This window comes from Alternaria atra, assembly GCF_907166805.1.
Source record: "Alternaria atra isolate CS162 genome assembly, contig: 28, whole genome shotgun sequence".
Taxonomy (NCBI): Eukaryota; Fungi; Ascomycota; class Dothideomycetes; order Pleosporales; family Pleosporaceae; genus Alternaria; species Alternaria atra.
In genome coordinates, this window is record NW_025091326.1 from 117,497 (window position 1) to 130,478 (window position 12,982).

Here is a 12,982-nt window from a genome sequence, read left to right on the forward strand (position 1 = left end):
AAACTGGTAACGGAATGGTAGTGGCGTTGCATTATTACCCGTTTCAGCTGCAATATTCTTGGTCGTCATACTGAAAGTATCTACTCAGTCGTACCTTGCTTCCACATGTTCAATATGCGTTCTACAAGCCATACCACCCTCTCACGACACTACCAACGCACATCCCACCCCCCACTAGTCGTATACCACATGTTTCGGCTTTCGCAATCAAGCCCACATGGCACATGCAGGGCACGATGCACCCGCGATATGGCCAAGAGCATGTCGCGTGAAGGACGTTGTGGGGTGCATGCTCATGGCGCATGTGGGGCTAGCGTATCCGGTGAAGCGCGTCGAGGAAAGTGGAGCCACCGTGGGGCTTCGTGAAACGTCACTCTCAAGGCTTGCTGACAGCGGACACGCGGCTTGGGAAATTCGATGGCTGGGCTTTGGAGAACGTGCAGCGGAAGACTAGGCCTCGGAAAGAGGATACCCTGAATCATGTGACGACGCGCAAATTGAGGAATGTTTTTCTGCGACGCGTTCTTGCGCGATGAAACTTTGGAACTTTGAATTGCAGGATAGATCGCGACGTCACCATCTACGCAACAACCTTCTTCTCTCTCAACTCCTTGATCTCGCCTTCTCCATAGCCCAACATGTCCCTTAGAACCTCATCTGTATGCTGTCCTAACAGTGGCGGTGGACTCCTGATCCGCGGCTCAGCTCTCGAATATTTGACCGGATGATTGACAAGCTTCACCTTGCCCACTGCTGGATGATCGACCTCTTCAATCATATTACGCGCTAGAACATGTTCGTGCTCAATCGTGCCCTTGATATCATTTACAGCCGCATAGGGCATCCCACTCCCTTCGAAGATTTCCAGCCACTCCTGCGTTGTCCTGGTCATGAGTTCGGCTTCGACGAGTGTGTCAATTTCTGTGCGGTGTTTGACGCGGAGCGCGTTTGTAAGAAAGCGAGGATCAGTCTTCCATTCTGGACGTTGTAGTTTGTCGCAGAGGATGCCATAGAGGCGGTCGTTGCAGCCGCCTACTGCGATGTTCGTGTCTTTCGTTTTGTAAGCTCGGTAGGGTACTACTGTCGCTATGGCCGAGTCAGTATGATCGTTCTTCATACATCTCAAGTCTAAGCTTACCATGTGCGGTTCCCCATCGTCCACTGTCGCCTTTGCCCGTCACCAGCGCACTGCTCGCAATGTTTGCCAACCCCGAAACCTGCACGTCGCTCAAACTCGCATCGATCCACTGGCCTAAACCAGTTTCTTTCCGCGAGTATAATGCCGCTTGGATGCCAATCACAGTGTACATGCCAGTCATAATATCCGTAACCGCTACACCAACCTTGACTGGAGGCCCGTCCCGCTCGCCAGTGATGTGCATCAAGCCCATCTCCGCCTCAACCATCACGTCGTAGCCCGCGCGGTCGCGGTATGGTCCTGTTTGTCCATAGCCGGTAACAGATGCATATATAAGGGAAGGGTTGAGCTTCGCAAGCGTCGCGTAATCGAGCTGGTACTTTGCAAGCGATCCGGGTAGGTAGTTTTCGACAAGTACGTCGCATTCCTGGGCGAGTCTATGCAGGATGGAGATTCCGGTGGGATTATTGAAAGCTAATCCTACCGATTTCTTGTTGCGATTTACCTACATCGAGTTAGGACGATGGCGGATGGCACACATGATCATACTGAGGAGACGTACGGAAAGGTAGTACGCGCTTTCGCCAGGGAACTGACGCTCGACGCCATCGATATATGGTGCATCTGGTGGGCCCCAGGACCGTGTATCGTCGCCTCGTGTAGGGTGCTCGATCTTAATGACATCTGCCCTGATGGCTCATCAGCATGCGTTATGTCCAGCGATGCGTCTACTACTAACCCAAGATCTCCAAGTATCTGAGTACAGTATGGCTACTTGGTATTAGCGAATTCAGTTCTACTTCGCTAAATCGATCACGTACCCCAGCTAGCACACGGGTCATGTCCAGTACTTTGATACCTGCCAAAGGTAGTTTCTCAACCATCTGTTTGGAAACATCGCCCTTAGTCGTAATATTTCTCCTCCATGATTGCAACGTTCGGGTAGCGATCCGACCGGCCGGGGATTGAAAACACGCGTGTGGTGCCGCTCTCGCGACGGCTCCGAAAGAATACATGGTCCTGCTCCAGACTCGCCATGTTCGCTCACGGTCATGTTAAAGGAAAGAAGCTCAATGTCTCGAAGTTCTTGCCCCACATGACGCTTGTGGGGTCCGCAAAGGGTCTGATGTGTGAATGCACAGACGATTTTTGATTCATGTGCCAGAATTTGAGAGAATGCTCATTACGTGATATGGGATATGAAGCAAATACAATGTACATGCGAGGTTTGAGAGTGCAGAATTGCATCGCTGAAGTGGCTGAGACACTGGAACATAAGAACTTGAAAAAAAAACTACTATGCATGGACGCCGTTCGTTCCGTTGGCCTTTGAGTCGGAGCTGAGATATTGCTTCAACTCGTCAGCATGAACGCCATCTGTGTTGCTGGTATTTGCGCCGTGCGAAAAACCGCCAAAATAATATGGTGCCAGTCTCTTTTTCTCAGCGATCTTGTCGTCCTTGATCCGTGCAAGCAACTCCTGGGCTCTCTTGTTGGTAGAAAAGCGATCCGGAAGGGCATCCCAGACCTTGTAGTCGGTACCCCGGGTCTCGATCGTTCCACAGCCTTTACGAGCGTACTCAGTAAAGAGGAAAAGACGACTTGATTCGACCATGATGGTTAATTGGTCTACGTTACTGTTAACACATGTCCGGCTGTTCGATGATGAGCATGACTTACCAGTGAGTATCTTCTCCGGTTGACTCTCGTGTATTCGCATGCCATGCTGGTATCCTTCGTGGAATCCACCGTGAGGTGTGTGGCCGCCCTCGAAACTTCCTCCACCGGGTCGGAAATCGTCGCTTCGTCCAAGACCTTGTCCGTATAGACAGGCGAGGAATTCCGATGCCGAATTGCGGTGGAAGTAAGGCAGTCGGAAAGTGTTGGTCGCAACGTCCCACCTTGGGCCAAACCAGAGGAAGTCTGCCAGTGGTGTTAAAGGATCACGAGACTTGGCTGTGAGGACTGTGAAGATCGATGGATCAGTGTGGTCGATGGATGTGCTGTTCTGTGACGAGAACTTTGTGAGATCGTACTTGTACGGAACAACGTTGCCGTGCCATGCGACAAGATCGAAAGGGCTGTGGTCTTGTTGGATCGCCACGAGTTGACCGTTGGTCTTGTTGACGATCTGCCAGTCTACATGCAAATCATCATCGATAGCAGCTACAGGGTAGAGGAAATCGCGAGGATTGGCAAGACCATGGCCGCCTAGTGGGCCAAGATCTGGAAGCTCCCACATAGAGCCCCAAACTTCTGTGATATAGCCACGCGCTACCGGTGTATCCGGGGCCAAGTTCAGACAAAACCTAATGCCGCGCTGTATGACACAGATCTCACCAGGCTGCAAGAAGATCTTTCCCATCTCAGTCTTTATGTCAAGATTGCCTTGCTGCGCGCAGATGAGGAAGTCGCCGTCGGTATTGCAGAATGCTCGTCGTTCCATACTAGAGTTGATCATGTATACGTACAACGCAAGACCTTCCTTGATGTTTGGGTCCCCACTGCCGCAGAGTGTGTGTAGACCATCGGCGAAGTCAATCTTCTCATCTTCTTTCGGCAATGGGAACGGATGCCACTCTGCCTGCTCAGGAAGTGTCTCGACTTTGGGATTGATGGACAAGAAGCAGTTTGTGATGTTTGACTTTGTCTCAATCGGAATGTAGCCCTCTATCATGTCTTAGTACGTGCACGCAGGAAGGGTGACAACAGTACATACTATGAGCTGCTGCTGGTCTGCATCGGTACATATAAGTACTGAAGTTGTGGGCACGTGGAGCTGCGAATGCGGAATATGTGATGCCTTCAGTGTAAAGTCCGAATCGGACTTCTTGAGGGTTGTTCTGGGCAACGGGCAAAGTGCCTGGAATGACCTCCGACTGGTGTCGATTTCCCCATCCTGCTTGATAATCGTATGGATCATTCGCACGCGTTGGCTTTAGTCTTTGGAGATCTGTGAAGTGAAATGCCTTCTGGGGGTCGGTGACGAGCTTGCGTTCCTTGAAGTCTTGCATGATGTAGGTTGTATGACGATGGACTGTAGGTGTGACCCAGCTTACCATGTCAAGAATCAGCCTTATATTGGACTATCCATGGCCATGGAACTTTGGGCCGACATCTGCCGCAGCTTGGTGGTCCGGCCTGTGCGTGATGTGGTGGCGGGGCCCGATACACATAATAGCGGGGTTACCAATTCGGTAACTAAGCTACGGGAGCTGTGAGAGGCCCACATGGCGACGTTAACCGGGTTAGTGGAACCCGTGAGATGAAAATGCGATGCACTCTCCCACACAAAGGCTGTCATAACGTAGACCTAGTGGCTCACTTGCGGGGTTCTTTGGTGGTCGCGAGAAGGGTACCAATCGAAAATATAGTGCTAATGCAGATGAAGCGTTTACAATGTGATTGTCAGTAATTTCTATGCATGATGACTATCGTGCGCTGACGAATAAGAAGTATATTGTTCATTTAGATGCAGCTAAGACCTCGTCCACCATCAGTCCACACGAGCCTAGATAGTTCTTCGCATCGCACAGCGAGCTGAGCTCTTCGCTAGAAATCTTGTCGGTAATTTCAGATCGCGTCTGCAGAGCTTCTAACAAGCTGGTATCGTTCTCAATGCTTTCTTTGCATGCCTCGTACACAACATCGTGTGCTTTTGACCGCCCGACATGTGGAGCAAGGCCCATCATGACAGCTTCGGCGACAATAAGACCCCTAGTAGAGTAAAGGTTTGTGAGCATCTGCTTGGGGTTGACTACAAGGCCAGAAAGCGCAAAGTCAGCCTGATTCAGCGCTCCAACAGCAATTACAAAGCTTTCTGGGACAGCCACCCATTCCAGATGCCATGGACCAGAAGCACGCTCGAAGTCCGACACCATACCGTCGAGCACCAAGCCAGCATTCGACCGCAGAACCTTTGATGCTGCCAGGATGACCTCGCTCGAAATGGGGTTTCGCTTTTGTGGCATAGTCGAGGAAGCACCACGGTGTGGCACAAAAGGCTCCGACACTTCTGAGAGCTCGTTTGAAGACATAATGATGATGTCAAGAGCAAGTTTTCCCAGGGTACCACCAACAAGCGCAAGATAGTTTGTAATTTCAGCAACACCATCTCGTGCGACATGCCATGTAATCGGAGGGTCGGTTAAACCCAGATCCTTTGCCATTTCCTTCCGAACACGGATGCCATCATCGCCTGAGCCTAGTGAAGCCAAAGAGCCTGCAGCTCCTCCAAATTGGACCATCAAGGCACGAGGTTTGAGCTGCTCGAGACGTTCGAGGTGTCTTTGGAACCCTGAAAGCCATATAGCGCACTTGTGCCCGAAAGTGATGGGCAGAGCATGCTGAAGATGGGTGCGACCGGCCATGGGGGTATCCCGATGCTTTCTTGACAAATCTTCCAGGTTCTTGATAACGGAGCGAAGTGTACGCTCGACAATTTCAAGGCCTTCTTTCATCTGCAATATGCTTGCCAGGTCCATAATATCTTGTGTCGTCGCTCCCCAATGCACATATCGTCCGGCCTCATCACCACATGATGCCGAGAGTTGTCGCACCAAGGGAAAGATGGGGTATCCGACGATTTCGGTTTCGTTGCGTAGCCTGTCGTAGTCGAGTTCGACTTCGCGGGCTTTCAGTGTCACAATTTCTCCGATATGAGAAGGTATTACATTGCATTTTGACTGTGCCCTTGCCAAGGCGGTCTCGGCATCAACGCATCGATTGATGTACGCTTTGTCGTCGAACACCTTTCGAATCTCATCGGTTCCAAACAAAGTACGAAAGATAACTGAGTCGATGGCGCTCACGCTGCCGAGCGATCGTCGTTGAGGACGGAAAGTGGTTTGCCGAGGAATGGCACGTAATGGGACGCGTCGAAGCAAGAACATGATGTGAATTGTAGTAATCAGAGGACCTCAATGAATCACAAAGGGGATATGAAGCTCTAAAGAGAGGTTCAACGATACCCAAGACATGGCGGCTCCCAGGCGGTGGACGTGTGGGACGCGGGTGCAGTAGCATCGTGTGGGGAAGGCACTGCCGGGCCAGAAGCGGGCAGCCCCTGTATTTAGCGCTAACAAAAGTGGCTAGACGGAATAAACACGTGATGCACGCGACAGTTTCGTGTTCACTATGATCATTATTGCCAACAGCGTTTTATCAGATTGTTATGATGCTATGACTCTCGAACGAACAATGAAGCAAGGCCTAACCCGGTACTCGCACACATGCTAACGATACCGATCTCCTTGTCCTGGCGTCGCAGCTCGCCAAAGAGCGTAGCAGTCTGCCGAGCGCCCGTCGCTCCAGTAGGATGTCCAAGAGCTATCGCACCTCCATTCGGGTTGACCTTGTCTTCATCGAGACCCAGCTCCCGAATGCACGCAATAGTCTGACTGGCGAACGCCTCGTTCAGCTCGATAACGTCGACGTCCTTTAGTTGGACACCAGTCCACTTCAGCAATGCAGGTATAGCATATATCGGGCTGATGCCCATTTCATCGGGAGCGCAGCCTTTCACTTGTGTACCGACGAAGCGACCGAGTGGCTTTAGTCCACGCTCTTCAGCCCACGAACGCCGAGCGAGTATGGTCGAAGATGCGCCGTCGGATATTTGAGACCTGGTAGGTTAGCCTTGTGGTAGCTTTGGGTCAGGTCAACATACGAGTTACCCGCAGTACTCTTGCCGTTCTCGCCGAACACAGGCTTGAGAGTCGACACTTTCTCGAAAGTTAACCCATGTCGAATGCCATCGTCCTTGATGACTTCATATCCTGCAGGCTGACCGCTTGCTTCGTCTATCCTCTGGACTGTCACTGGCTCTATCTCCCAATCAAAGCGGCCTTCCTTTTGGGCGCGACTTGCGCGACTATGACTTCGTACCGCAAATTCATCTTGTGACTTTCTATCGACTTTGTATCTTTCCGCCACATTCTCCGACGTAATTCCCATCGGCATAAGGCAGTCACGAGCATCTTTGACGGTTGATCCTAGGAGTGTAGGCGATACATCGGTCGGGAGGCCCCGCGAGCCGTAGTTTCTTGACATGCTCTCTACACCGCCAGCAAGCCCCACGTCAATCTGACCCACCATTATCGAGTGTGAGATATGGGTGATGGCCTGCAGACTGCTCGAACATTGACGATTGACCGTATGGAAGGTCGTCGAGTTCGGAAATCCAGCATGGTTGAGCGCCATACGTCCGGTTTTCGCGAAACCAAGCTCAGCAAGTACATTTCCAATCATGACATCGTTCACATCATTCTTTTCGATACCAGCTCTCTGTACGGCGGCTCTCATAATCTGATATATTTAGCAATGGTGCAGTGCATTCTCCTGCCAAAACTCACCGGCATCAATATGTCTTCTGGATGAGCATCTTTGTAACCGCCCTTGAAACTACGATTGATTGGCGACCTGACCACAGAAAGTAAGACAACATCATTCGGGCTCTTCTGCAACACAGTTCGCGCAGCTTTGCCAAAGGATGCCATTTTGGCGTATACACTGAAAAATTACGCGATGCATTACTCCAGGAGTAGATTACCTATTGTATCATATCCCAAGCCCGAGAAAGTGCCGCATCGTGGTTGCGGCAAGGGCTGTGGCGGGGCGACATGTATGTGTGGGGCAGAATCTGGAGGACCCCTCTATGACAACTCGGGCAACACCGCAATGATGCTTGCCGAATCTAGCTTGCATGTAGACGCGTCCATTCAGTTTGAACGTTTTCACACGCAAACTGAGTTCAACAAGACACTGCACAATGGCGCTTCCTACCAAATACCAAAATGGCAGCATTGACTCCTCTACCAAGGGGGTGTACAGAGCGTCGCCAGTCAAGCTCATGATATACGGAAATGGTAAGCCGTCTGTGATTACGAATTGACAATAGCTTACCAATCTGCACAGGAACAAGCAGCCAGCTTTCAGATGTCATTGCCGAGCTCGGTGCTACGAAAGCCTTCATCATCACGGGCCGCTCATTGTATGAGAAGACGCCTGTGATCAAGGATATTGAGAAAGCACTTGGTGCTGCACACGGTGGTACATTCAGCAAGATTGGGCAGCATGCGTATGTGAGAAGCAGTGAGATTTAAGTAGCGCAGACTGACATGTCCCAGGCCAATCGGAGATATCAAAGAAGCCACAGCCTTGATGGCAAAGTCGGGATGCGATGTCCTCATTTCAATAGGTGGTGGATCGCCTATTGATTCGGCCAAAGCAATTGCGTACAACATCCATGAAGAGACTGGAAAGTGGATACCGAGTATCGCCGTACCGACAACGCTCAGTGTAGCAGAGACGACACAAAACGCTGGTTTCACCACCGAAGAGAAGCACAAGATCGCCGTGAGCAACCCGGAACTTGTACCAAAGGCTGTCGTTTACGATGGCGAACTGGCCATATACACGCCTTTGAACCTATGGACAAGCACAGGAATCCGATCACTGGACCACGCAGTTGAGCTGATGTACCACCCTCTGGCTGCTGAGATCCCTACGAAGCGCATGTCTTTGGAGGCTATCAAAGATCTCTTCACATACCTGCCACAATCAAAAGCTGACCCCAACAACGCCGAAGTGCGAACAAAGCTCTTCGTCGCGTGTTACTCCTCACTTTTCCCTTTCCTATACACCGGTGGAGTTGGTCTCAGCCACAGCATAGGTCATGCAATAGGTGCTACCTATAGCATCCCGCACGGTATCACCAGCTGTCTCAGTCTAGCACCGACGGTACACTTCAAGGCTAGCAATCCAGAGGAGGCGAAGCAAATCGCGAGGATTATTCCCTACATTGGCAAGCAAAGTACTAGCAGCGATGAGAAGGACTCGCATGTTGTTGCAGACGCTATCGCTAGCCTCGTTGAAGAGCTGGGCCACAAGACTACCCTGACCGCTGTAAGTTGCTGAAGCATGCCATGGCGATTCTCACTAATGCTCGATCAATAGTACAATGTGCCGACCGGCGATGCAGAAGAAGAAGCCATCGCATCGCGTGCGCTACACAGCAAAGATCACAAGGATTTCGCTAACTGTGAGTTGTCGCGTGAGCATTCGAAACTTTTATCGACTGACATGTTCTGCAGTAAAGCAAATCGTCCACGACCTGTACTGAAGTGTTTGGGCATGGCGTCAGATAGCCTTTTTAGCAATACGGATCTGTTAATTCATTTCAAACGTGAAAACGCGTCAAATGCGCAACAATCATAAAGTGTCAGCCAGCAGCAGTTTCTCGAATACGCGATATCGCGTCGACACGTGAGCTGATTGAGCTCGTTTTGCCGTTGGAAATGTTTTCCATCTCCGAGCCCCATTGTCTTTTTCCGCTTCTCTCGTCATCCAATGAACGTGCGTTTTGTCCGCAACCTCCGCATCTTGGCCGGCTAAGTCCTCATCCACCTCCGATTGTGGAGCTTTGTTCTTACCCGCCATCGGCACGGCATTTGGGTCGGTCTGGCCCAATCGGCTAGTTACTATGATGCATGCCCTCGTGGTGCTCGTGTGGGGAGCGTCGAGTTCGCTGTACACCACAATTCTTACACGCGAACTTTGTGCATTCAGGTTTGCGGAGAAGCTGAGGGCTGAGCCAAGTATCGCTGTCGATTGAGCTCTGATTACTCTTGGAATTAGCCGACGCTATCAGCAACCTCTTGGGTCATCTCGACCTGTGTTGAATAGATTGAAACTTCTCGATTCAACTTCTTTTCCAAGATACCTCGCGACTTACGCATACGACCTTCACCATGCAACGTTCTCTTCTCTTTTCGGCACGCCGCCGTGGTCCAGCGACGGGCATGCGGTTCTTCTCTGCGAGCGCGTCCCGACCAGCCATCAACAAGATCGTCTCCTCCGCACAAGAAGCTATCAAGGACATGAAGTCCGATACCACCGTATTGGTTGGTGGATTCGGCTTTTCAGGAGTCCCAAACACCCTCATCAATGCTCTGCGCGATCGAAGCGACCTCAAAAACTTTACGGTTGTGAGCAATAATGCTGGTATGCCGGGTGTCGGGCTGGGCCAGCTCCTGGAGACGAAGCAGATTGGAACGATGATTGCGAGTTACATTGGAGATAACAAGGTGTTTGAGCAGATGTATCTCAAGGGGCAATTGAGTCTGCAATTGACTCCTCAGGGCACGATTGCGGAGAAGTGTGCTGCTGGTGCTGCGGGTGTGCCCGCTTTCTACACGCCGGCGGCTTATGGAACGATAGGTATGCAGGAAATATTGGGTGCACATGAACGATACAGCTAACCAATTGCAGTACAAACCGGCGAACTCCCAGTGCGATACAACACCGACGGCACTATCGCGAAGATGGCCCCTCCCAAAGAAACCCGCGAGTTCAATGGCAAATCCTACGTCATGGAAGAAGCCATTTTTGGCGACTACGCCTTCGTCAAAGTCGCGAAAGCCGATCGTCTCGGCAACTGTCAATTCCGCAAAGCACAAAACAACTTCAACGAGGCGATGGGCAAGAACGCGAAGATGACAATTGTCGAAGCAGATGAGATTGTTGAGGATGGAGAGATTGCACCAGAAGACATCCATCTCCAGGGCATATACGTGAAGAGGGTGATCAAGAGCACAGTCGGCAAGGAGATCGAGAGGAAGGTGTTCTGGAAGAGTCCAGAGGAGCAGAAGAAGGCGCTTTTGGAAGGTGGTGAGTTGTGTTTGAACTTCACCATGAGAGGCGTATGGCTAAAGAAATCTATCAGGTTCAACCGAAGCATCACAAAAGCGTGAGCGCATCATTAAGCGCGCGGCTCAAGAACTAAAGGATGGCATGTATGTCAACCTTGGCATTGGCATGCCGCTAGCAGCGCCTGCGTTTCTACCCGAGGGAACTGAAATCGTACTGGAGTCAGAGAACGGTATCTTGGGCATGGGCCGGTATCCCAAGCCTGGCGAGGAAGTAAGTTTGTGGCAGCAAAAAAGCATCGACATTATCGCTAACAAATTCAGGATCCTGACCTTATCAACGCCGGAAAAGAGACTGTTACTCTGATCAAGGGCGCATCTACGTTCGGTAGCCACGAGTCCTTTGGCATGATCCGATCAGGGCGGATAGACGTCGCCATGCTGGGCGCTATGCAAGTCAACCAATACGGAGGTTCGCTCTACACTATCATCCTATATTCTTTCATCCTTACTAAGTTCATTTACAGATCTTGCAAACTTTATGCTTCCCGGAAAAGTAAAGGGCATTGGTGGTGCCATGGACCTCGTTGCGAACCCCACACAGACCAAAGTCGTCATCACTATGGAACACGTCGACAAGAAGGGCAACCCCAAGATCTTGAACCAATGCACATTCCCTCTCACTGGACAGAAGTGTGTAAGCACTATCATTACTGACTTGGCAGTATTTGACTGCGATCGCGTTGAAGGGTTGACGCTGAAGGAGTATGCAAAGGGCGTTACCGTGGATGAGATCCGGAGTAAGACAGAAGCGCCATTCAAAGTTAGCGAGGACCTGAAGGAGATGAGCGTGTAGGTGAAACCAAGGAAATGATACCAATAAATGACATATTCAATATCCTCTCGCATTTCTCTACATTCCAACGTCCGCTGACATCACCCTACCTGCTGCCCCCATCCACAGCATCTAAACCCACATATGCCGGCGACGGCACATCCTCACTGATATCGGCCCAGGCACTCCAGTGTTTCCAAACCAACTTCCTTTGCTCAATCTCATCCGCAATTGCAATCGCCATATCCGCTACGCTTATCCCGGTCAACCTGCCCTCAAACACGTCCTTGTCCTCCTGCTGCTCGCCCACCAACACCATATCGTCAACGCTAATCTCATACTTCCCAGTTCTCTTCCCTGGACGATACAAAGCAGATGGTGAAACGAAACTCCAATCAAACGTCTTTCGGTCTTCGAAGAACATGTACGCCGTCCGCCCCGCTTTGATAAAGTCCGATGCGTTGTCTTTGACGCGAATTTGCTTTTCGTAGTCTGCGATTACAGATTTGTCTTCTTCTGTGGCCGTCCTAGAGCTTTCTGCTAACCTGGCTTCGCGATAACGTCGCAACGAGGTACCCATGATGCCTAGACGCTCCTCCATATAAGCTATGTGCGCGAGCGAAGTTGAGATTGCGCGGCGGTAGGCGAGAAAAAAGTCAGGGTGGTCGACGCAGGGAAGATCAGTGCCTGGGACGTGGAGAGAGCCTGCGCCACCGACAAAGAGGAAGTAGGATGAAGGACATATTTTGTGGGCTAGGAGAATCTTGCGAACGGATTCTAGGAACGGCACTGTTACGTATCAGTCACTGACTGTCCAAGTCTATGATGGATTTGGACACGTACTGTACAACAACGCCCCGGCACCTGCCGTGTGCGGTCCAAATTCGCTAACCAGTACATCAAGGCCTTCGAATTGCTTTGCTAGCTCTTCTATAGGAACTTGATCGATGTCTATCGGACGTGGAATGTAGCGTGGATGCTTCCCCAACTTCTCAGGGTTACGCGATATACCGACTACGGTATGGCCTCGGTTCAATAACTCGACGCATAGATAAGATCCGCCGAAACCTGCAGGACCGATAACCCCAACGCGTAAGGGTGACGGAGACATGGTACGGTCAATTGTAAGTTTTGCGATGGCTCTTCGGTTTGTTGACTTCAGGGTGAAGTACCTGTTACAATTTGCACATGACTATTATCCAATATTACCGTCCACCTACAGGGTTTTGACGGCAACGAGGCCGGAGTGGTGGCGCCGAAGATATTGAGTTGGGGTAAGGAAGCTGGGGAAGTGAGGGGATAATGTGGGGCATTGGTAAACACACATGCAGGGACAGACGACGCTAACCGATCGAACGAGTA

The 12,982-nt window shown here is 50.9% G+C and overlaps 6 protein-coding genes across 6 annotated transcripts; 2 read left to right on the top strand and 4 right to left on the bottom strand.

Moving 5' to 3' along the window:
- Positions 1-580: 580 nt before the first annotated feature.
- On the bottom strand, positions 581-4,152 carry ALTATR162_LOCUS7070 (uncharacterized protein; the record flags this gene model as incomplete). Its single annotated transcript, XM_043314696.1, has 7 exons — positions 581-1,086; positions 1,139-1,643; positions 1,701-1,827; positions 1,878-1,909; positions 2,448-2,767; positions 2,819-3,808; positions 3,858-4,152. 7 exons carry the CDS (start codon positions 4,150-4,152, stop codon positions 581-583), a joined length of 2,775 nt encoding a protein of 924 aa, XP_043170631.1.
- A 450-nt stretch (positions 4,153-4,602) lies between these two features.
- Positions 4,603-6,030, bottom strand: ALTATR162_LOCUS7071 (uncharacterized protein; the record flags this gene model as incomplete). The annotated part of the gene is made up of 1 exon (XM_043314697.1): positions 4,603-6,030. One exon carries the CDS (start codon positions 6,028-6,030, stop codon positions 4,603-4,605), a length of 1,428 nt encoding a protein of 475 aa, XP_043170632.1.
- A 287-nt stretch (positions 6,031-6,317) lies between these two features.
- On the bottom strand, positions 6,318-7,635 carry ALTATR162_LOCUS7072 (uncharacterized protein; the record flags this gene model as incomplete). Its single annotated transcript, XM_043314698.1, has 3 exons — positions 6,318-6,762; positions 6,807-7,444; positions 7,492-7,635. 3 exons carry the CDS (start codon positions 7,633-7,635, stop codon positions 6,318-6,320), a joined length of 1,227 nt encoding a protein of 408 aa, XP_043170633.1.
- A 272-nt stretch (positions 7,636-7,907) lies between these two features.
- On the top strand, positions 7,908-9,260 carry ALTATR162_LOCUS7073 (uncharacterized protein; the record flags this gene model as incomplete). The annotated part of the gene is made up of 5 exons (XM_043314699.1): positions 7,908-8,004; positions 8,054-8,216; positions 8,266-9,043; positions 9,095-9,179; positions 9,232-9,260. 5 exons carry the CDS (start codon positions 7,908-7,910, stop codon positions 9,258-9,260), a joined length of 1,152 nt encoding a protein of 383 aa, XP_043170634.1.
- Positions 9,261-9,888: 628 nt separating this feature from the next.
- ALTATR162_LOCUS7074 (uncharacterized protein) lies at positions 9,889-11,641 on the top strand (the record flags this gene model as incomplete). Its single annotated transcript, XM_043314700.1, has 5 exons — positions 9,889-10,357; positions 10,409-10,807; positions 10,863-11,059; positions 11,110-11,257; positions 11,313-11,641. The coding sequence occupies 5 exons, from the start codon at positions 9,889-9,891 to the stop codon at positions 11,639-11,641; spliced, it is 1,542 nt and encodes a 513-aa protein (XP_043170635.1).
- An 85-nt stretch (positions 11,642-11,726) lies between these two features.
- ALTATR162_LOCUS7075 (uncharacterized protein) lies at positions 11,727-12,731 on the bottom strand (the record flags this gene model as incomplete). Its single annotated transcript, XM_043314701.1, has 2 exons — positions 11,727-12,409; positions 12,464-12,731. 2 exons carry the CDS (start codon positions 12,729-12,731, stop codon positions 11,727-11,729), a joined length of 951 nt encoding a protein of 316 aa, XP_043170636.1.
- Between the last annotated feature and the right edge of the window lie 251 nt (positions 12,732-12,982).